General features: G+C 36.4%; 2 protein-coding genes across 4 annotated transcripts; both read left to right on the forward strand.

Annotated features, from left to right (window-relative positions):
• Positions 1–3,306: 3,306 nt before the first annotated feature.
• LOC138325376 (membrane progestin receptor beta-like) lies at positions 3,307–12,430 on the forward strand. Its single transcript, XM_069270998.1, has 2 exons — positions 3,307–3,417; positions 3,998–12,430. The coding sequence occupies exon 2, from the start codon at positions 4,046–4,048 to the stop codon at positions 5,027–5,029; it is 984 nt and encodes a 327-aa protein (XP_069127099.1). The 5' UTR covers positions 3,307–3,417; positions 3,998–4,045; the 3' UTR covers positions 5,030–12,430.
• Positions 12,431–17,022: 4,592 nt separating this feature from the next.
• On the forward strand, positions 17,023–21,441 carry LOC138325377 (membrane progestin receptor beta-like). Of its 3 annotated transcripts, none has more exons than XM_069270999.1 (2): positions 17,023–17,412; positions 19,079–21,441. In XM_069270999.1, exons 1-2 carry the CDS (start codon positions 17,238–17,240, stop codon positions 20,083–20,085), a joined length of 1,182 nt encoding a protein of 393 aa, XP_069127100.1. In that variant the 5' UTR covers positions 17,023–17,237; the 3' UTR covers positions 20,086–21,441. The 3 variants fall into 3 exon arrangements, with proteins under 3 accessions (XP_069127100.1, XP_069127102.1, XP_069127101.1); XM_069271001.1 differs by lacking the exon at positions 17,023–17,412 and adding an exon at positions 17,478–17,840; XM_069271000.1 differs by lacking the exon at positions 17,023–17,412 and adding an exon at positions 17,480–17,883.
• Positions 21,442–25,961: the final 4,520 nt, after the last annotated feature.

A 25,961-nucleotide genomic window follows, 5' to 3' on the forward strand; every position in this document is an offset into this window, starting at 1 on the left:
AGATTTTTCGTTCAGCTTCGATTTGCCGACTTATATTGAGGTATAGTTTTACTGTGATTCAATATTGGAAATCGTTAGACTTTTCCGTTTCCATTGGTATGTAATATGTTTACAATAATGTTAAAAATACATATGAAATTCAACAATTTGTGTTCGATGTCAGACTAGTGTCGCAACGGTTTCGAATTTCAATAGTGTACGGTTGAGACACAAGTTTAAAACAAAAGTGAGTGTACGGTTTGGATTTCTTTCTTTCAGATAGTGACATGAAAATGGACCAATTTGTGTACTATTATTAGAATTAAATTCATTAGACGTAATATTTAACGTGTAAGCTATCTTAATTTTGTAGTAGACTAGAAATGGGTATACTAGTTTATCCCATAATGCGCTTGATATACAGTAACCTTGTTCATGTCATATTTTTGCATACATCGGCTATTTTAATTAAAACAAAACTTATCAAATGGCACGCACAAGGACTTAAAAAATATACTTATAAATACTTGGTGCGAATTAGCACACCATAATAGAAATGTATACATATACATGTACATGATGTATATCATTAACTGTGTTTTAACATATATCCGCACCATGATAGATATGCGAGAACAACCAATTTATGTCGCACACCAATGCATGTCAAAATATGACAACGAATGCTTAATTACACTAGTGAAAATCACTAGTCGTTCCAGTTATAAAGGGAAAAAAAAGCTTAAAGGCCCACTACCTTTCCGAAACGGCTTTTAATTTTTAAAATGGGAATGTAAAACGAGATCGATAATTGTGTAGAGTCGCAAAAGTTATTAACTTACCGTTAATACTACACTCATCATCATCTCCTGAACAAAATAATTAAAATAAATAAAATGTTAATTTTCATAACGCGGGTCGTCTTATGTTTCCCGCCGACGTCCTAATTACCGCGCGGTAGTTGAATACTACTGCGCCAGACGGCAAAACAGCGAAATGAATCTCCACAGTTTTCATATATTACGCAGGAAATCTTGCATTTGTTTGGTGTTGTAACCTCATCTTAGGCCATCGATAGGTATTTTCTTATGTTATTAATGTTTTTAAGAAACCTATAAAATTTGCTCCGCAAAGGTAGTGGGCCTTTAAGTTTGATAATAAAACGCGTTCGTTTATACGTCTGTATAGAGTAAGAATACTATTTGATAAACAGTTGATGATTTTTGGGGAATTTCTTCTGGTGTGTTGTAATCAGCAACCGATTAAACAATGACAGTATCTGACTGCCGATAAACCAAATATACAAAGATATATATACTTCTTCAATTTTAAGAATACATTGATATTATTCAACGAATTCTCACATTGACTTAAACTCAGTGTTTATGTGACCTCTTGAACTCTGAAGAAATAATTAGCACACCAAAATCTACATGTAACTGCCAATGTTAATAATGAGAATTATCATACATTGCCGGTTTAATAGCCATACATAGGTACTGTACACATGTACAGTGACAATATAAATATCGGCTATTAACGGGCACGAAATTCAATCTGACGTCATTTCAAAAACGATGAAGGGACATCAAGAAACCAAGACGTTACGCCCACAAGAGTTTGATAATTAGATAAAGTTTGTATCAATGTACATCCAAAACAGTGCCCATGGACCATTTTATACGATTTTAAAAGCAAAAAGTATCGTTCTTTCCAACGACAGTAATCTGTTTCTTAAGACTTCCTAAAAGTATGGTTTTTGGCCGCTAAAGCGCAGGCGTGGTAGATTTTTCTTCGATTTTTTTTTTGTGTTGAGGAGCTTTCCACCTTTCGCAATATATACGTACTTTGTAGAATGTGAGTTAACCGATTTTTATCTAGACCCCCTCAAACGTGTAAACATGGTCTATGGGCTCTTTGGTCCATATTGAAATGAACTAAAGCTTATTCTCAGATCCGTGTGGTTACGCTAGGATTCGAGGACGGCGGGACAAGCAAGTTCAGATGTTCGACTCTATTGCATATTTACAGCAAATTTTGCCGTTAAAATTCTCCCAAAATAGTTTTTGTAGGTATTCGATAAAAAGTTTCATAAATTCAAAAGTGTTCTAAAGTAAAAGTCCCACATCAAAGGATTTGAGAGACCTTATAGGCATTGTAATGATGGGCATAAAAACGATATAATTAAGTATATAGAGTTACGCATACGCAATAAAGAGTACCCAAAGACCATTTTAGACGTTTTAGGGGTCTAAATAAAAAATCGGTAAACATCCTATTCTACATTGTACTACTATGTGTGTTTAATGTAGAATAGGATTTTTACTGATTTCTTTTTATCTAGGTCCTTAAAACGTCTAAAATAGTCTATGGGCACTCTGGCGGGTCAATAATTATATAAACTGTAACTAATTCTCAGATCCCTGTGCTTAATACGTTACGGTTGGATGATATTACGCATGGAAATGCCATCATATAAATAATACCAAACCGTTGCAATCTCAAACTCCAAACCGTACACTTTTTCGCAATATCATCGATCAAAACCGTTGCGCAAAGGCTGACACAACGATGTAAACAATGGGTCAAACACTCTTTATTCTTCATCAAATATGGCAAAGCGCATATCAAATTGATACATATGAATCTAATAATTTGTATATCAGTCATATTTTGTGAATATCTTGGATAATAAGCAAGATTCAGATGAAAACTTGAAGTTTTTGCTAGGAACTCGCATCAAGCTGTATGTAAGTGTCACAATTGTATGATAAATAGGAGTACTTTGCGTGAAATCACGATCTTAATACAAGGTAGGATATCTAATTAATACTTGAGCTGAATATCGGTCTGTAACACCATGCGCAATGTATTTAAACTCTAAAAGTTTGAACCTACCTGCTCGGTACTCGTACATCGAAGCGATACCGGAAACGGATCAAAACATCGTTGCCGTACTAGTTGCACTACAGTGAGTTTATGCTAGACAATTCTAACATCAGATACTTCTATAGTTTAAAGTGTGTCCTTTTATTTCTAAATTATGTCTTCTACATGAAATAGATAATAATAAAAAAAAAATAGGTCGGAAAGAAAAAAATAATAGATCTATGCGATACGTACTGTACTAGAGCGCATACAAATTTTGCAGGCCCAGGATGATGAAACGGCTGTTTCGTAGTTCTAGCGTTTGACTGGAAATGCTAATAATCGAATTGTGAGTATTTTTTCAAAATTACAATTTTTGTTTTTGATTTTTTTAATGAAAAGTTGCGAGTTTATCTCAAGTTTTTGGCTTTGCCGTCCATATTTTCCGTAATTCTCTATCCGGAACTGTTTCTAAAATTAATACCACTGTCGCATTTCCTGGTGAGGAGACACATTCCGTTCGTGCTCGGAAGTGAAGGCCAAACCGGTGGCTGTTGGTGGTGATCGGTGGTAAGTAAAACAACCAAACATAGACAGAAAGCAAGTTTATTGTTTGCACATTATTTCGACATTCATGTATATATCAGTTGCAAGGTTCACGGTGATTATAGTTTGGCCGGTAACTATGCGTGACCACCACCTGTGATCACTCGTGATTAGTGTCATGTTATGACAAGGTCATTGTAACTAAGGTGTAGGAAGATCTTTTACAAAGTTCAAAGTTCAAATGTTTTATGAAGTCTTGTCCTCAATTAAAAACAAATTACATAAAATACAACAAAATTTCTTTAAAATTAAGAGGCCATTCTATACAGAATAATGAGAGACTGAAAATATATATAACGTGTTACACACATACTAGATATGAGAATAAAGACCATAAAAATAATACGAATCAGTTAAATTACAAAATAAGTTTCAGCGTTTAGGCTATTTGTTCCAAACAGACCTCACTTGTTTGAATATCGGTCGTTTCCCTTTTACTAATAGACTAAACTTTGTTTCTCAAGTCTCGTTGTAATGCGGTTTTTAACTACCTGAATAGGTTTCTTGATGATAATTTTATGTTGTTCTTTGTTGTATCCCACAGGAGGATCTATTATTTCTATCGCTATAAGAAAGGCCCAGCCCACAGAAAATGTTGACCTCCTTAGCTCCCACCACCACCAAGAAGGGTGTCCCTGTAGTATTCCATGAACCACATGTGGAGACAGGATTCCGCACACCCCACCAGCCCTGGCGCTATTACATTTACAGCCTTTTTCAGAAGCACAACGAATGTATGAACTGTTGGACACACTTGGCAGGTCTTTTCTTTGCTATGAGTCGGGCTGTCGATTTTGCAAAGAATTACAACATGCTAGGAGATCCCCACATGTGGCCACTTACGGCCGGTCTGATCACCATGGTGCTGATGTACCTGTGCAGTACTACAGCTCACTGCTTCTCTAATAAATCCGAACTTGTACACTATACAGCCTTTATGATAGACTATGCAGGTATTGGACTATTTGGAGTAGGTAGTGTCATTCTTCATCACCACTATTGTCATGATGACGCCTGGGTCAACTCGTGGTTGCAGACTAATGCTGTCCTGGTAGGAATGATCCTTGGGGTGATTGTCTGTTTCTGTTGTAGTATTTCAAAAGTTATATACAAACGACCCTACCCAATAGCCAGAAAAATTTGGCAAGTGTCGTCAGTGATAGCAATTTACACCTGGCTAAGCTTACCTATACTTCTGCGACTGTTCCAGTATGCCGCTGTTGGGGTATGGCACACTAGCTTGGACCATCATATACAACAGATGATCTGGTTTGCTGTGGCAGGATTCTTTTTCAGCTCAGAAGTTCCTCAGCGTTTCTTTCCTGGGAAATTTGACTTTGTTGGCCACAGCCACCAGATATTCCACCTCTGTATCATCATGGTTACAGAGAAACAACTTGACGGGATCACCCACGAACTAGAGCGACTCGCCCCAAAGTTTTCTACCATGGCTCTCCCCACATTCTGGAATAGTATAGGGGCGGTGATATTAGTCATCATCTTCAATGGAATTTTGGTATATGTTTTCCATTTGTATGTGAAAGAGAAGTTAATCAATGAGGAAAAGAAAGGGTAAACATGATATTGATAAGCTAGCTTATGTGGTTTAGGGGTAAGATTATTGGATTTTCTCCCTTGGCTATGTTTGATCAGGTTACCATTGTTTAGAATACCGGTAAATACCAAGAAAGACAGGTGTCAGGAAAAATTCATAATATTAGAAATTGATAGTGGATCTGCATAATTCAATAATTAATTATTAGTTTTTTAGACGTCAAAGATAAAATAGTAAAAGTACACCTGCTCTAGCTGGCACATACCTATTTTTTTGTACCATAGCTAGATCACTCGAGACCTATAATCAAAAGGACACCTGTCTTTCATTTGTAGAGTAGAGTAGGATTTAGATGATAAATCAAAACTCCTAGAGAGTCAGTAAGACAGTGATGGCTGTTACTGTAACTACATGTACTTATGGTATTAGTACTTACTCTTTATAGATATTACACAGGCACTGTATCTGTCCTGTAAGAAATGCTGATTATAGATTGGAATCAAAATGAATATGGTCATTTCAACTTAAAACGTGTGAGATGGTAGCGTCCCAGTTGATGACAGAGACCAGTCAATAATTAGGTACCACAGAGCAGTGCTAGGTATGGGGATGTCTTTATCGTACTTCTGTCCACATTCTGCCAAAATCACATGTCACTGCAGTGCTCTTATGTTTGACAGTCTTGTTTGTGTTAACATGTAAACTTGTTTGCCTTGAAATGTCTGTCCAATATCTCCTGTAGTTTTACATCATTTGTTACAGAACAATGATGCCAAATCAGTGTAGAGAGTGAGAAAGGAAAAAATGAGAGGTAGAGAAAAAGAGAGAATGAAGAGTTCGTGTTTCACAGAAAGGAATTTAAGATTTCTTCATAGTTAACTCCCTTTAAAACTGACTATAGTAGCACGTGGCTACCTTGATTAAAACAATACAGGGTTTTCTAGGGGATTTTGGGGCTGATATTGGGCCTTATTGCCAATGGTAGTTATCTCAAATTAGTTTCTTTAAGAATACATATAAAACCAAGTAATGGTCACTGGGCGGCAGTAACATGAAACTATCGCACATATTTGTCATTTAATATTTTAAATTCTTTAGTTAATGTATAGCATAATATGTTATTAGAGTTGAGATGTTCCATTAACTTGCCCAATGTTTTGTTTATGATAACGATCATATATGATACTAAATTAAACAGTTAAGATGTATACAATTTATCGATGGTTTGCCAGTTGTCAATCAAACAGCTCTGATACTGCATGTGACATATATACCAATTGGCGATTAGGCAATCAAGTACATAGATATACCAGAAACTGCATAAAGATAAGTATTTACAGGTACATGTAATTGATATCTTTATCATTTTATTAAATGACACAATTTGGTTTGGTTTTACTAACATCCTGTTAACAGTCAGGGTCATTTAAGAACATGCCACTTTTGTTGATGGATGAAAGCCAGAATATTTGGAAAAAAATTCCTGTTTATTTCAAGAATAGATCCAACCAATATTGAATATACCCTATATACAGCTGTAAAAATTTAAAAAAAAAATTTGCAGGAAGACCTTATATGCCTTCACTGGTGTCTCCATGCGGAATGGATTTTTATTTTGTATACAGCTGTATATAACAGTCAAATCTGTCGATAACGACAACCCAAGGGAACAAGGGAAATTGTCTTTATAGCCAGGACAAAATATGTTGAAATTGACCATTTATTAAGCGAGTGGTCTTTATACAGAGGTGGTCACTAAAGCAAATGGTCTTTATACAGAGGTGGTCGCTAAGGCAGGTTTGACTGTACTTTTTATATATCAACTTTATATCAAAACAGAAATTGTTAAATATTCAATGTAAAAGTAATATTATCATTAATTGAGGTGTTTTTGACAGACATTTCTAAAAAAAAGTTTGGAGACCACTCAATTTTTTGTTTTAAACTGTGCAATTTACGCTGTTTGTGCAAAATCACCTGTTTGTTTCTACAACACATTATACATTTTCTAAATGTAATTCTCATATTTTTAACAAGCTTTATTTTTACTTTGCTTTAGTTATAGGACATGTTGATATTTGTGGAAAACTGTTTGTCATTGTCGTGTGAAATATGGTACGTTTCCTTTCAATTCGGAATTTAAATATGGCAATGGTGATGTTTGAGAAGGCATGAAAATTATTGTTCAATTCAGATGAAAATATTTTTCAAATTTCAACATTTTATTAGCAGCATACCAATTTCAAGAAATCAAAAAATTGAAAAAACAAAGAAAGTTTAAATAAACGAAGAACGGAATGCTACCAAATGTAAAAAGATGAACATGAATTTGTTAAATAGAACCTTGCAAGAGTTAGACTGATATTTCAAGATACAAAGTTCCGCTAAAAATAGCATAAAAAACTAGTGTCAAAATAAGGCCTCATTATCACTGATATTTTATCATGCATGGTCATTTTGGTAACTCCAAACTGCCATATTTAGTGACATTGAATTAAAACATTACACAGACTTTGATATACACAGTCATGATGTTGATTTCCTTATACTGAAACAGCTGTTTTTCCTATTATTGTTAATTTTACAAGCATAATAGGTTGCTACAAATTTGTTTTTTTGTTATCCTTTGCTACAAATCTGGTTATTATATAGATATATACATATTTGAATATTTCCAATACATTTGTTCTGGATGTTTTTCTGATATATATATACATGTTATGTACCAGCATATTAAATGGCTCCTTTATTTTATTTTTTTTTAATTTTATTACTTTTTTGTTGTCTTTGTTAAATCATATTTTTAATAAATATGTTGTAATTCAATCTTTTCACATTGCTTTAAAGTAACAGAATATTACTGGGTTTTTTTTTAAGAATTATTCTAACTGTTTTTGTTTGCTTTGGGATTTTGTGTTGCCCACTGTTATTTGGAACCAGGCTTTAAAGTCCTGAAATGTTTTACTATTGTTTAATATCAAGCAGGTGATCAAGAGTATGAATGTGATCTCAAATCTTTATTTTTCACAAACTACACTTTATTTGCCAGTTTACTTCATTTGAAACACAAGAAATATAATAGGTAATTTCAATGTCATGTGCTCTATACAATCCTAGCTACCAGGCCATCTGTAATTTTTGAGATGTACATAAATTGCACTATGATAGAAATTCTCATAACTTTAATCTAATTAATACTAATTACTTTAGTTTGTTGTACAGAAAACCATTGTGTTTATCATCTAATTGATTGTGCTAGCGCTATAGAACAACTCATGAAATTGAAAACTTATGATGTTATATTGAAAAAGTTAAAAGAAGAAAATTGTAATTATTGGCTATTTTTATTTGACTTCAATAGAAACAAAAATGGCTTTAGATTTTATTTATTTTGACTTCCTGGGGTGAGGAAAGCCTGGTATCCATATAAACAAAGAATTGTCAATTTTTGTACAATCCATTACTTTTTCAAATTTATTTAGTTCAATACATATTATTATACTATACTGTGATATTGAAAAGGAACAATCCTCTTAATTATTTGTAAATTATGCTTATACCCCCTAATTGATCAATCTGACAGTCCTTGATCAGACTCGATATCTGATGTAAACGCTATTGATAAGACCAGATATCCCCAATGTACACTGTTGATCAGACCAGATATCCCCCATGTACACTGTTGATCAGACCTGATATCCATGTGTAAACTGTTGATGAGACCAGATATCCCCATGTACACTATTGATAAGACCAGATATCCCACATATACACTGTTGATCAGACCTGATATCCATGTGTAGACTGTTGATCAGACAAGATATCCCAAATGTACACTATTGATAAGACCAGATATCCCCATTTAGACTGTCGATCAGACCAGATATCCCCCATGTAGACTGTTAATCAGACAAGATATCCCCTTGTAGACTGTTGATCAGACCTAATATTCCTGTATGGACTGTTGATCAGACCTGATATCCCTGTGTAGACTGTTGATCAGACCAGATATTCCCCATGAAGACCGTTGATCAGACCTGATATCCCCATGTATACTGTTAATCAGACCTGATATTCCTGTGTAGACTGTTGATCAGACCTGATATCCCTGTGTAGACTGTTGATCAGACCAGATATCCCCGTTGAAGACTGTTGAACAGACCTGATATCCCCATGTATACTGTCGATCAGACCAGATATCCCCCATGTAGACTGTTAATCAGACAAGATATCCCCTTGTAGACTGTTGATCAGACCTGATATTCCTGTGTAGACTGTTGATCAGACCTGATATACCTGTGAAGACTGTTGATCAGACCTGATATCCCTGTGTAGACTGTCGATCAGACCAGATATCCCCCATGTAGACTGTTAATCAGACAAGATATCCCCTTGTAGACTGTTGATCAGACCTGATATTCCTGTGTAGACTGTTGATCAGACCTGATATCCCCCCTGTAGACTGTTGATCAGACCTGATATCCCCCGTGTAGACTGTTGATCAGACCTGATATTCCTGTGTAGACTGTTGATCAGACCTGATATCCCAGTGTAGACTGTTGAACAGACCTGATATCCCCCGGTAGACTGTTGATCAGACCTGATATACCTGTGTAGACTGTTGATCAGACCTGATATCCCTGTGAAGACTGTTGATCAGACCTGATATCCCCCCTGTAGACTGTTGATCAGACCTGATACCCCCTGTAGACTGTTGATCAGACCTGATATCCCTGTGTAGACTGTTGATCAGACCTGATATCCCCCATGTAGACTGTTGATCTTACCTGATATTCCTGTGTAGACTGTTGATCAGACCTGATATCCCTGTGTAGACTGTTGAACAGACCTGATACCCCCCTGTAGACTGTTGATCAGACCTGATATGCCTGTGTAGACTGTTGATCAGACCAGATACCTCCCATGTGAACTGTTGATCAGATGATACTTTTGTTGTTATTGTCATATAGTTATAGTTTCCAAATGTGATCAAAGTCATAAATTGTTTTAAATATCATATCTCAGATTTTGATCAGTTATATTTCCTTTGTGTCAATAATATATTTTGTTTGCACCAGTAATGTTTATTTGTATGATTCAATCTTTATTTTGTGTTCCAGTGATATGTTATTAGCATCTGTATTAAATCATTCTGGATATTTTTCTTTGAAACTGAATCTCAAACATGCCCAATACTGAGCTTGTTTTTCTTTAGTTTTACTTGAAAAAGGTGGATATTTTTATTTGTTTATGATGATTAATCATCCATGACAAACATTATAAATTAAAATATCAAATTATCAGAAAAATAAAGATGCAAAATTGCGCAAAAGGAAACAAATGATTCAGTGTTAAAGTTGCACAAAAAAAGTATATCAACATCATGTTATGTTGTTGAACATTCATATTTATATTTCATTTGTTTAGACAATAATGACTGTAGTACAGGTAATTAAATGCAATGGTATTGTTGATTGATTCATATCCATTCATACCACGCTATAGTTGATATATATTTGTCCATTCTTGAGTGAATCTGATGTAGGGATCGCTGAAATATAGATATCTACAATCCCCTTTTCAGTAAGGACCATTATATATACCGGTTTATATATTTATATTGAATTACCTCCCTTGTTTGTGACTAAATTAGATTATGAATTTTTATAATCAATTATCTTCTTTGTGATGTATGGACCACTCAAATGTGTTAATGATAAATTGACCAACTCATAATCAAACAATGAAGGACCACTTTCACAGTGTATAATTTGTTGATACTATGAGCTACAATATTTGAGTTTGTACAGGTAGCTGTGATTTACCTAGTTTTATGTAAAAGTACTATAAAAGGACGAATAAAATCTAAAAGGTGGCCCGTGGGTTATATATGTACTGACTGTATTGTTCAAAAACATTGTTTTTCTTTATAGCACAACAACACATATACATGTAGTTGAATGTTGCATCAGTAAAAAAATCTTATTTAGAATCAACTGAACACAAAGACCTGCTGTAAATACTTTCTATTTTTGTTATTTATTACCATTAAAGGTGTCATGAGAAAAAGATAAATTCATAAGGAGTATTGGTTTTTAGTTTGTAGAATGTTGTCAAAACATAATGGGACTTTAAAGATGCTTCACCACTGAAAAATGGTATTTTTTCACTATAAAAAACAGGAGCAGACGATTTAGTATTTTTCTTCAGTTACAAATGTTACTTACTTTACACCATTACCACCACTGAAAAGTTTGACCTTCTAATTTTACTTCAAGTTAAAAATATGAAAAATAATTAATTGCATCCCGAAAAAATTCCATAACACTATATCCTGTATGGAATGAAGTACTGATTGTTCATGCACCAAAGGCGAAATAAATTATTTTATATTATTTTTTGTGTTAATTGGGCATATATATACACGATTAAACACCAATTATTGTTCAAATGATTAATATCATTTATGCTCTGTCGGCAGTGGAGCATCTTTAAATCTCTGCACTAACTAAAGAAAAATACAGCTCATAATCAAAACCTATTATACACTGTGACTTCTTATCTTTAGTAATTTCCAATTTACTCCTATTCATCATTGATTCAATTAAGGGTTATTAACTTTTGTAAAATATTGTTAAGATCAGTAGTATTTATGGTTAGTAACATTGATCGTATTATAAATCTTTATATCGTTTGATTATCTCCTCCTTTGCCTAGAGTTATCTCCCGTGGTATGTAGCCCAGCTAGTACCACCGGTGATTAGTATCCAAATGTAGATTAACTGTCTCACAGCAACGTTAATTGGTTTACTTTTGTATATGTCAAAGAACTTATGTTTGATAATCATGTAAATGGAGTTATGAATTTGTCCATATATTGAACTCAGTCTTGTCTTATCATTTTATAGCTATTGTGATAATTATCCATGTGATGACTGATAAAGCAATTATCTTATACAGGTATATGAAAATATGTAAATGTCTTGTCATATGTATTAACAAAACAAATATTGAATCCAGTTATTTCTTGCTTTAACAAACTCAATAATTTCATTCGGATAGACGTTATGGAAAATCAGTATATTATTATACAGTACTTATTCTAATGGCGAGATATTTTAATGGAAAAGTATATTAATCAAAGAGATGTTCGTCCGAGTGTTTGAAAAATAATTTAATACTTTATTTCACAGGATCGGATTAGCTTAAGATCATGGGATACTATTTAATAGTTGATACTTGTGTCATCACACATATACACTTTAAGTACGAAGATTGTAAAGTATTTGAGGCACTTGACTTTAGTTGGGGACGAGCACGTGTGATATATTTAATATATTGTGTACCATCTCGATGTTTTATGTGTTTCCTTCAAAAAGAATGTTGCACAATCGTGATTTTTAGTAAAATCGCAAAATGAAATGTTTCTTTTCTTTGTTGTTAATCAACATCGGTCAGAAAAATATAGTTTAAGTACAGGAGTTTTCTTGTGAGCACTGCCACACTGTAAAGCGTTCCTCCTTGTCGGTGCGATGAAGCTACATTGTTTATTACACCAGTTTCTGTTCTAAGTTAAATGTGCCGTAATTTTCATGCTCATCTGAAAAAAAATGAAGAATAGCTGTTAATGTTATATTTACCACCAACAGTTATTTGAAAATTACAATTCATAGGTTTTAATTTTACAACCTCACCATTGTTGACATCATCTCATTAGTCTACAAAGTTAAATAAGAGCTCAAATTAATTTTGACATTGCTGCCAAAATCATAACATTTACGTATGAAATGAGTGCACATGGTCAAACAAAAAAGCCAAGATGTGGTCTACAATTCCATTTTTAGATAGATATAAGTATTAATAATTATTAAGACTTCATCAGATGTGTTTTCATTTTAAACATTACATTAAAACACGAACTATTACAGTGAATAAAGTATATGTTATTGCAACTGTTTTAAAAACCTCTTGTTTTTAATAGATTAGTAATGAACAAACAACTCGTCAAAATTTTCGTCCATTTGGGCACTTGAAATATGACATCTAGATAAAAGTTAATCAGTTAAGCAACAATGCTTATATATGATTGCTTTTGACAGATATTTTACCTTTCAAAGAATAAGTACACATAATCAGCAAACATAATTTATAGAACTATGTAGGGTTTCTCTTTGTACCCACATTAGCTTGAAATGAAGAAAATACATGTATTGGTTAATGGCATTGTCCCAACACTATGGTATTATACAGAAAGCTCGAATGCCCCGACTAGGAATCGAACCCGGGTCTCCGGTGTAAAAAAAACTACGGCTCTACCAACAAAATCAAAACACTTATAAAATTTAACATTTATCAAAAATTTTAGGATGGGTAAGAAGAGTCTATCAGACTAAAGAGAAATGGTAGACAATTCTTTAAATTTTTATTAACATTGATCTTCTTTCAAATTGTGGTTCGGAATATATAAAGATCTGTGAAAATAAATGTATAATAAATTCTGGAGTGGTGTACGAGGATGTTAACCTCAAAATACAACGAGAAAATCCTTCAGGAAAACATTCTGATAGTTATCATTGGTTATAACAGTGTTATTAAGGTGGATAGGAAGATAATTTTCTATAAAAAACTGTTATCACAAAGGTGTTTGTATCATAAACGACATTGTAAAGAGTGAAGAAGAAAGTTTATTTTACACATATCAAGAATTTATTCAGATTTACCAAGTTAACACAAATTGAAAAAAAAAGTAATTTCTTTATATGATTGCCAGAGAAAAACAAAGTCATTATCCATATATGCCTATCAATCTGCAACTCTTTCTTAGAGATAGAAAAGGATCAAAACTGCTTTATAACTTCATAAACAAGTCAGATATACATGTACTATCATCTGGTAATGAAAAATTGAAAACAATTTTGACAATATAGATTAAGAAATTTGGTGTGAAATATATAAAATTCCATTAAATGTTACAACAAATACAAAACTACAGTGGTTCCATTATAGATTAGTCCATCATATTTTGGCAACAAATTCATTTTTGTTTAAAATCACAGTAGTTATCTCTCCTCTTTGTGTACTAAGTAATACTGAAACTGAAACTATTACATACATATTATTTACACATATATTATGGGAGTTTGAGGGAGTGCAAGGATTACTGGTACTTGAATGTTTTGAAACATTATTACAAACTCTCATAATTCCCTTTTCTGTTAAGAAAAAATCCTTTCTTTTTGGACTCTTGCATGAAAATTATCTCCATAGTAATAGAATGGACAATGAAATCATCATAATTATAAAGCACTACATTTACAGAATGAGATGTTTACATAGCTTATTACATGTAAGCATTAACGCCCTTATCAACACAATTAAAGATGATTATAAAATTCAAAAAGACATTTTCAAATAGTACGGATGAAAAAGTAAAACTTAAATTTGAAAATGAACGGAAAAAATGGGAAAACTAATAAAGTTATAATTGCACTTAGTCACACATTTACTTTTTTAAGTCGTTTAAATCCACAATTATTATTTTTTTACCATCTTCACACGCCCGCACAAAGCCGAAATTGCATCTTTTGATTAATATCATATCATACGGTATTCAATTTATCATATTGTTCCTCTGTCTCTATTCTACCTAGAACTTTTAAACTTTTCTCCCTATTTTTTCTTTCATTTTAGCTCTGTTGCTCTTTATCTTCTTCTTCCTGACTTTGATTCCTTTTTTCCTCCAGAAAAAATGTTGTTAAATTACTTAGTCTTATCAGATACTTAGAGAGTATATAGTTAAAAAATTATAGACGGATAGAAACGGTGTGCTAATATATCTCACAATGAAAGAATTTGCTTCTTGTGTTCGGACGGTAGGTATTAGTGACGAGTTTTATAATCTATTTATTTGTAGTCATGAATTAATATTTAATTAAATAAATTTAAATTTTACAACTATACATTACAAAATATAACTTACCAACCCAAGCCTTCCTCCGTCCAAGGATAAATATCTACGTCCTTGCTCTGTCTTATGCATTGGAGAAACACCGAAAACTGTGGAATAGTCAAGATAATGAATTGTTCGAGGTCCTTAAAATCATGCAAATAATGATGCTTGTTTTCCCATTGAGGTAATGAAATGGAAAAATGGTCTCAATGTTTAAATAGGTTGTAAGGGTTTACCTGGAGCTGTGGAATAGTTAAACAATACCCAGTGTAATAGTGGAGAGTACCAGTGACATTCATTGCCATGTTTTAAGTATGAGAAACACCTCAACGTGGAGGACCATATTTATGTAGTCCTGTATGTGGATTTGAACACAGAAGTGATGATTTTTGGATATTAATTTGAAGCGACTACGACAAAAATCTTTTCCGGTGCAGCACAGGCCTTAAAATGGCCAATCACAAAAAGGTGAAATCATGTGGCAAAAGAGTGGGTTTTTTTTTTAAGTCTTCTTTGGGAATTATCATCTTCATGAAAGGTGATGGGATGTTAATTTGTTTGATAGATGCCAATTTTATGGAATAAAAAGTGATTAGGATAAAAAAAATATGGAAAAAACATGTCAAGCACCCGTAATTCATTGAATTTAATCTTAATCTTCTCTCTTCTGGATTTATTAAAGTTAATTATTTTATGTGGTATGGATACAGTGGCTGTAAAAGAAATGATGGAATTCATTTTGGAAAGAAGTGATGAAAATTCTACATTCCAGTGTTATGACAATAAGTTTATAAAAACATCACGACAACTTTGACAAGTACCTTGGTTAATCTTTAATCCATCTCTCAGTAGATTTAATGAATGAGGGTGTATTTATGACTGTAAGCTAAGCTTTGTTCACTAGGCTCTACATTTACCCTCAACTGTGGAATAGCTACCTTTCTCGTGGAATAGTTAACGATTTTTTCCACAGCAAAGGGTAATTATATTCCACAATTAAAAGTGAAAATAGTAGACTTTGCTCCGGCGACTATACCTCAAGCTATAGCAATAGACGACATCACAACCATGTTTTTAATGGAATTTCATGAGACAACACCTTAATTTTCTGTCGAAAAGAAATTACAGATAATTGACGTGTTTCTTTCATTTTTTTTCCATTTGTCTATTTTCCCATATCTTTTTTTATCCAAATCTCTTCATATTTCACATTAACACTTTTTATGAAGATAATAATTCCCTAGGAATGCTTTTATAAAACACATATTCTTGTGTCACGTGATTTCACTTTTCTGTGTACATGTCGTATTATGATCCAAAATATTTTGTTTTTCCAGCTCTCTGTGCTGCATTAAAAAGTTTTTGGTACCAATCACTTAAACTTGATATCCAAAAATCATCACTACTGGGTTCAAAACTGCATATAGAGCTACATTTGTATGGTCCTTCATGTTAAAAAATGAAAACTAAACTGAGTGAATGTTTCAGCGTGAGTACCATTATATATATATAGTACCTCTGCATGGATCTTTCAAAAAGTTCATGCAAATCATGATGCATGCTCTCTTAGTGAGGTAATGAAATGCACCATGAATAGCTCTCAAGATCTTAATTGGTAATATGGCTCTGGAGCTGTTAAATTGTTAAACAATGTCCAGTGTAATAGTGGAGAATACCAGTGGCATTCGATGCTATGTTATAAGTATGAGAAACACCTCAGATTGTGGAATAGTCAAGGTAACGAATAGTTCACGACCCTCGAAAAATGTATTATCTTGACTATTCCAGTCTGGGGTGTTTCTCCTATACAAATAAGTTTGTAGATACATATTTTGCATCAATAAGATTGTGTGACCTCATTATATTCTTTAGTATAATATTATTATGTTGAATATGTTCAAAATGTTATATATTCATTGCAACCTCTTGATACACACGGAATGAAATCTTACGAAACATGCTCCGTCAGCTGGGTGACAATTTAAACTCGTTGTCATTTTATCCAGAAAGCCATATTGTCAGTGTTATCGCTATTTAATTTGTATTACAACAAGTATAATTATAATGTGCCTTTGGATTTCGACTACACCAAAGTGACACCAGAACTAGTACTAGTACTGGTTTGCCTGTGGCACTCTTCAATTTAACAACAAGCGTGTTACGTCATCCGTAGATAACTATGTCAACTGTATCTTAGCGGACATGGTGAATGCCATTCACAATTTTGATACACTTGTTTGATAAATTTAAAATGAAGGTACGCTATATATAAGAGAGGCTATGTGTGCCTATTGGGGCGTGTACCAAGTCGCCTGGAGCAGCTGTCGTAACAAGTACAAAACGGTAGAGCGTCATAGAGCAACGACCCACCGCTCTCTCTCTAGTCCAAGGATTAGCTGGCTATTTTATAAAGATATGCTGACTCATAATGGACCGACCCAGGGATGCAGGCAAGGTAAACTCTACTTTTCATGCCTATTGTAATGTATGATTTCTAACTCGTGTGCAAACAGCAGCCAGCAGGCTCGTCTGTGTAACGTGGGCGGGGCGGGCTCTCTGCTATGCCGGATGCCGGCCGGGGAATTTGAGATGTAGTTCCGATACAATGATGTGTAATATAGGATAATAGTGTCAATGTAACTCAAATAGACTGGAATGCTGTAGCTCATGTGTGCATTTACTGGTGTTTAGCATCCATATGTGTGCTTACACTGGACACAAGTGCTTATCCTCTGCTAGCCATGCGTTTAGCGTTACAGTGTAGTGACATTAAGCTGCTTACACAATGTGCCTTACATAACAGTGTCTGTGTTATACTATAAAACTGAATGAATGTCGCTGAAGAAGATTGGGTGCGACTTTGCCTGTATTAGGTATATGGCTGTAAGTTTCTAACTAGACCTGATAACCCCACCCCATTCCTCAGGTATGTATACATATGCAGTAAGATATACGTCTTTAGCTGTGTGCCTAGAGCTATACATAGAATTCTTTCGATTGACTTTTGGCACATGCAGATATCGATCGCTGATAGGAATTCACGAATACGTTTCATTTTATTCTGTACGTTTTAAGAATAGGCATTTGTGAAAGGTAATACTAAGCGAAAGTAGATTCTCCATGAATATTATAGATAGATGAATTTGATCTCATTTATAGTTTATGATAATCTTTGAAGATGCAATGCACACAGTGTACGTAGAGTTAACTTAGCTTTAAAGAAATATCCAAGGGGACCGTTAAACAAGAAATATATATACATATATCTAATATATGTTCCTGGTTCAAATACATTTAATCTGTTACCATTGAGGAAATTCAGGCTTAAGTTGCCAAAACGAATTCCCGAGCTAAATCACACATTTAGATCATTTAAATATCTGCTTTGCCTGCTACTTTTACATGTGGATACCTCCGTTACCAGATTTTAGTGCCCACCCATCAAAGTCTTTCATGAATGGGCACTAAAATGTAAACGGAGGGGTCCGCATGAAGATGTCTTTCCCAGTAATAAATTCAAACGGCGGTGTGTATATTCTAGACGCTAGTGGCCAGTCTAGAATAATTGGAGATATTTATTTTGTTCAAAGGCAACTGGAATCAAACGTACTTGTGTTAGAAAGATAACTTTAACTGGCCCCTCAACCCGCGCCCTGTTTTAGATTAGCCATCTGATCCGAAATTTAGTATACACATTTCAGATCGATAATGCATGTCACTGATGTCAGTATATTTCCATTCTGGAGATGATAAAAACCCCAGTAGAATATCATGTTATTAGAATATATGTGATTCACATGTCAACCGTATACTCTATTTTAGTGTCTGTATGATATATTGATAAAAATGCATTATTAATGAACATTCTTGCATCCTTTGATCAATATCCGTGCTCACTTGCTAACAAAGCAAACGCGATATCAAGGCCGTTAGTCTGTGTAGACTTTATTGGTTTTGGGAGTATTGTTTCAAATGTTTAGTTTTGCAGGATATTATCTCAGAATATGGGCCTCTAGATGATGACGGAATAGGTAGCATAATCTGGTCTTTCTAAGAAATTGTCCAAGTTATACTCTTATCGCTTATTTCTTTAGACTAATTATAAGAATTAACTGTTGCAGGTAAAGAGATCGGAGCAAAAATAATGGCAAAGTCCCTTGTCCCTACAACAACTATACAACATGTACCGGAAGTGTTCAAAATGCCACATGTGGTGACTGGGTTCCGTGCTCCTCATCAACCCTGGAGCTACTATCTCTACAGCTTCTTCCAGAAACACAATGAATGTCTGAACTGCTGGACCCACTTATTGGGTATGTGTTTGGCTCTCCTCAGAGCTTCACAGTTTGCACAGAAACATAGCATGATTGCAGATCCCCACATGTGGCCTCTGACGGCAGGTCTTATCACCATGGTGCTGATGTACCTGTGCAGTACTATTGCTCACTGCTTCTCTAACAAATCCGAGTTGGTGTTCTACACGGCCTCTATGATAGACTATGCAGGTATTGGACTATTTGGAGTAGGTAGTGTTATTCTTCATCACCACTATTGCCATGACGACCCGTGGTTTAACTCGTGGCTCCAGGCTAACGCCGTGGTACTAAGTGTTGTGATGGGTATACTCGTGTGCTTGTGTTGTAGTACCTCTTTGTTCTTATTTGAACCACCCTATCCGTTCAAAAGAACAATTTGGCAGATGTCAGCGGTGATTTCAATTTACCTTTTGAACTGTGTTCCAATTGTACTGCGTCTGGTCCAGTATTATGGTGCAGAACTTTGGCATTCCAGTCTGGACCATCATATACAACAGATGATCTGGTTTGCTGTGGCGGGATTCTTCTTCGGCTCAGAAGTTCCTCAGCGTTTCTTTCCCGGAAGGTTTGACTTTGTTGGCCACAGCCATCAGATATTCCACATTTGTATCATTATGGTGACTGAAAAACAACTAGAGGGCATCACCCACGAACTAGAGCGACTCGGTCCAAAGTTTTCTACAATGGCTCTCCCGACATTCTGGAACAGTATAGGGGCGGTGATACTGGGGATTGTATTCAACGGACTCGTGGTTATAATTTGTCATTTCTACGTTAGAAACATGTTAGATAAAAAGACGAAAGAGGAGTAAGTGCTTCTCTTACAACTTTTATTCAGTCATGCTTTTCTTATGAAACTTACTTCAGGTTTGTGTATAATCTATGCTTTTATTGTATGAACTAAAAACGTTTTGTCTTTTACAAAACTTATTAGTTTTCAAAGCACTGTGATATTTATTAACACTATTGTTGTTATCACGAAGCCATGCAATTTCTTTCATTTTCTTACACATTTTTAATATATTTATAGGTTTATCTTATACAAATATTAAGTTTAAAAAAATTCAGATATTTTGACTTGATTGTTTTTTTGTCCGGTATTTTGAACAATTATGTACGTAGTAGAATGGGTTCTGAAATAATATTCACAGAAGATAGGAATGAATTCTGACCACGTGTATAACTCTCCCAAAAGAGAGGAATCTAGTAATACGAGATGTATTCTGACCACTTGTATGTCATTGTCAGAAGAGAGGACTCTGGTAGTACAAAATGAATTCTGACCATTTGTATAACATTGCCAGAAGAGAGGATTCTAGTGGTACAAGATAACTTCTGGCCACTTGTATAATATTCCAAGAAGAAAGGATTCTAGTGGTATAAGAAGTATTCTGACCACTTGTATAACATTGCAAGAAAAGAGGGTTCTAGTAGTACAAGATATATTCTGGCCACTTGTATAACATTGCCAGAAAAGAGGGTTCTAGTAGCACAAGTTATATTCTGACCAATTGTATAAAATTTACAGGAGAGGATACTAGTAGTACAAAATGTATTCTGACCACTTGTATAACATTGCCAGAAGAGAGGATTCTAGTTGTACAAGATGTATTGTGACCACTTGTATATTATTGCCAGAAGAGAGGATTCTAGTGGTACAAGATGTATTCTGACCACTTGTATAACATTGACAGAAGAGAGGATTCTAGTAGTACAAAATGTATTCTGACCACTTGTATAACTTTCCCAGAAGAGAGGATTGTAGTGGTACAAGATACATTCTGACCACTTGTATAACATTGCCAGAAGAGAGGATTCTAGTAGTACAAAATGAATTCTTACCACTTGTATAACATTCCAAGAAAAGAGAGGTCTAGTTGTAAAAGATGTATTCTGATTGACCCGTTATCTTATAATTTGGATACTGACAACCAGTTTGTTTATTAATGAAGTCAAAGGACTCAGATCACAGTCATACAGCTGTTTCATTAGTCTCGTCATTGTCACAAGATGGCGAGAAAGGAAGGCCAATGAATACAAATATTGAACGATCAAGCTTTGTGATTGCATTCTAGTATAAGTCCAACAAACCACATAATCATATACATGTACAACAAACAGATTCTTGTAGACAATATACAAAAGCACAGCTGTAGAATGGGCTGTACATAGCGTACTATAAAGTTGGTCCGTTTGTTTCTTGTCATTTTGTCGAAGTCGTATGGCTGGTTTAGCTATACTAGTCCGCTTGACCTGCCTTTATTATTAGGCTTTTTTTTAAATTGTTTTTGCCTAATACAGTTATACATGTATATTAGACATTTTTTTATAAAAATAATCCCAATATAATAGGCAGGGAAAGCAGACTATAGCTAAACCAGGCCAGATTATTATGTCATATGGCTGGTCTGTCTTACCCAGACCGGGTTATTCTGTCCTATGACTGTCCTACCTTACCCAGACCGGGTTATTCTGTCCACCAGGTCAGGTTATTCTGTCCTGTTCCTGGTTACCATACCTAGATCGGGTTATTCTATCCTGTTGCTGGTCTACCTTACCAAGACCGGGTTATTCTGTCCTATGACTGTCCTACCTTACACAGACCGGGTTATTCTGTCCTATGGCTGGTCTACCTTACCAAGACCGGGTTATTATGTCCTATGACTGGTCTACCTTACACAGACCGGGTTATTCTGTCCTATGACTGTCCTACCTTACACAGACCGGGTTATTCTGTCCTATGACTGTCCTACCTTACACAGATCGGGTTATTCTGTCCTATGACTGGTCTACCTTACCAGGACCGGGTTATTCTGTCCTATGGCTGATCTACCTTACACAGACCGGGTTGTTCTGTCCTATGACTGTCCTAGCTACCTTACACAGACCGGGTTATTCTGTCCTATGACTGGTCTACCTTACCAGGACCGGGTTATTCTGTCCTATGACTGTCCTACCTTACACAGACCGGGTTATTCTGTCCTATGACTGTCCTACCTTACCCAGACTGGGTTATTCTATCCTGTTGCTGGTCTACCTTACCAATACCGGGTTATTCTGTCCTATGACTGTCCTACCTTACCCAGACCGGGTTATTCTGTCCTATGGCTGTTCTTCCTTACCAAGACCGGGTTATTATGTCCTATAACTGTCCTTTCTTACCCAGACCGGTTTATTCTGTCCTATGGCTGGTCTACCTTACCAAGACCGGGTTATTATGTCCTATGACTGGTCTACCTTACACAGACCGGGTTATTCTGTCCTATGACTGTCCTACCTTACACAGACCGGGTTATTCTGTCCTATGACTGTCCTACCTTACACAGATCGGGTTATTCTGTCCTATGACTGGTCTACCTTACCAGGACCGGGTTATTCTGTCCTATGGCTGATCTACCTTACACAGACCGGGTTGTTCTGTCCTATGACTGTCCTAGCTACCTTACACAGACCGGGTTATTCTGTCCTATGACTGGTCTACCTTACCAGGACCGGGTTATTCTGTCCTATGACTGTCCTACCTTACACAGACCGGGTTATTCTGTCCTATGACTGTCCTACCTTACCCAGACTGGGTTATTCTATCCTGTTGCTGGTCTACCTTACCAATACCGGGTTATTCTGTCCTATGACTGTCCTACCTTACCCAGACCGGGTTATTCTGTCCTATGGCTGTTCTTCCTTACCAAGACCGGGTTATTATGTCCTATAACTGTCCTTTCTTACCCAGACCGGTTTATTCTGTCCTATGGCTGGTCTACCTTACCAAGACCGGTTTATTCTGTCCTATGGCTGATCTACCTTACACAGACCGGGTTATTCTGTCGTATGACAGTCCTACCTTACACAGACCGGGTTATTCTGTCGTATGACTGGTCTACCTTACCCAGACCGGGTTATTCTGTCGTATGAATGTCCTACCTTACACAGACCGGGTTATTCTGTTCTGTGACTGTTCTACCTTACCAAGACCGGTTATTCTGTCCTATGGCTGATCTACCTTACACAGACCGGGTTATTCTGTCGTATGACTGTCCTACCTTACACAGACCGGGTTATTCTGTCCTATGGCTGTTCTACCTTCGCAGACCGGGTTATTCTGTCGTATGACTGTCCTACCTTACACAGACCGGGTTATTCTGTCGTATGACTGTCCTACCTTACCCAGACCGGGTTATTCTGTCCTATGACTGGTCTACCTTACCAGGACCGGGTTATTCTGTCCTATGACTGTCCTACCTTACACAGACCGGGTTATTCTGTTTTGTGACTGGTCTACCTTACCCAGACCGGGTTATTCTGTTCTGTGACTGTTCTACCTTACCAAGAATGGTTTATTCTGTCCTATGGCTGGTCTACCTTACACAGACCGGGTTATTCTGTCCTATGACTGTCCTACCTTACACAGACCGGGTTATTCTGTCCTATGACCGTCCTTCCTTACCAAGACCGGATTATTCTGTCGTATGGTTGGTCTACCACATCCAGACCGGGTTATTTTGCTCTATGACTGGTCTGCCTTACCTTGACCGTTTTTTCTGTCCAATGGCTGGTCTACCATAACCAGGCCGGGTTATTCTGTCCTGTGGCTGGTCTACCATAACCAGGCCGGGTTATTCTGTCCTGTGGCTGGTCTACCATACCCAGGCCGGGTTATTCTGTCCTTAAAGTTGTTTACTTTACACAGACCTGGTTATTCTGTCCTATGACTGGGCTACCATAACCAGGCCGGGTTATTCTGTCCTATATTGTCTACCACAACCACACCGGGTTTTTCTGCCCTAAGACTGGTCTACTTTACCCAGACCGGGTTATTCTGTCCTGTGACTGGGCTACCATAACCAGGCAGGGTCATTCTGTCCTATGACTGGTCGACTATGACCAGGCCGGGTTATTCTGTCTTATGACTGGTCTGCCTTACCCAGACCGTTTTTTTTCTGTCCAATGGCTGGTCTACCTTACCCAGACCGGGTTATTCTGTCCTATGGCTGTTCTTCCTTACCAAGACCGGGTTATTCTGTCTTATGACTGGTCTACCTTACCCAGACCGGGTTATTCTGTTCTGTGACTGTTCTACATTACCAAGACAGGTTTATTATGTCCTATAACTGTCCTTTCTTACCCAGACCGGTTTATTCTGTCCTATGGCTGGTCTACCTTACCAAGACCGGTTTATTCTGTCCTATGGCTGTCCTACCTTACACAGACCGGGTTATTCTGTCCTATGACTGGTCTACCTTACCAGGACCGGGTTATTCTGTCCTATGACTGTCCTACCTTACCAAGACCGGGTTATTCTGTCCTATGGCTGTCCTACCTTACACAGACCGGGTTATTCTGTCCTATGACTGGTCTACCTTACCAAGACCGGGTTATTCTGTCCTATGGCTGTCCTACCTTACATAGACCGGATTATTCTGTCGTATGAATGTCCTACCTTACCAAGACCGGTTTATTCTGTCCTATGGCTGATCTACCTTACACAGACCGGGTTATTCTGTCGTATGACTGTCCTACCTTACACAGACCGGGTTATTCTGTCGTATGAATGTCCTACCTTACCCAGACCGGGTTATTCTGTTCTGTGACTGTTCTACCTTACCAAGACCGGTTTATTCTGTCCTATGGCTGATCTACCTTACACAGACCGGGTTATTCTGTCGTATGAATGTCCTACCTTACCCAGACCGGTTTATTCTGTCCTATGGCTGGTCTACCTTACCCAGACCGGGTTATTCTGTTTTGTGACTGGTCTACCTTACCCAGACCGGTTTATTCTGTCGTATGAATGTCCTACCTTACCCAGACCGGTTTATTCTGTCCTATGGCTGGTCTACCTTACACAGACCGGGTTATTCTGTCCTATGACTGTCCTACCTTACACAGACCGGGTTATTCTGTCCTTAAAGTTGTTTACTTTACACAGACCTGGTTATTCTGTCCTATGACCGTCCTTCCTACCAAGACCGGATTATTCTGTCGTATGGCTGGTCTACCACATCCAGACCGGGTTATTTTGTTCTATGACTGGTCTGCCTTACCTAGACCGTTTTTTCTGTCCAATGGCTGGTCTACCATAACCAGGCCGGGTTATTCTGTCCTGTGGCTGGTCTACCATAACCAGGCCGGGTTATTCTCCCCTATATTGTCTACCACAACCACACCGTGTTTTTCTGCCCTAAGACTGGTCTACTTTACCCAGACCGGGTTATTCTGTCCTATGACTGGGCTACCATAACCAGGCAGGGTCATTCTGTCCTATGACTGGTCGACTATGACCAGGCCGGGTTATTCTGTCTTATGACTGGTCTGCCTTACCCAGACCGTTTTTTTTTCTGTCCAATGGCTGGTCTACCATAACTAGGGCGGGTTATTCTGTCCTGTGGCTGGTCTACCATAACCAGGGCGGGTTATTCTGTCCTAAAATTTGTTTACTTTACTTTTGTTTACTGCCCTAAGACTAGTCTACTTTACCCAGACCGGGTTATATTGTGTCCTATGGCTGGTCTAACATAATCAGGCCGGGTTATTCTGTCCTATATCATCTACCATAACCAGATCGGGTTATTCTGTCCTATGGCTGGCCTACCATAACCAGGCCGGGTTATTCTGTCCTATAACTGGTCTATCGTTACCAGATCGGGTTATTCTGTCATATGGCTGGTCTACCTTACCCAGACCAGGTTAT

Source organism: Argopecten irradians, chromosome 6, assembly GCF_041381155.1.
Source record: "Argopecten irradians isolate NY chromosome 6, Ai_NY, whole genome shotgun sequence".
NCBI lineage: Eukaryota > Metazoa > Mollusca > Bivalvia > Pectinida > Pectinidae > Argopecten > Argopecten irradians.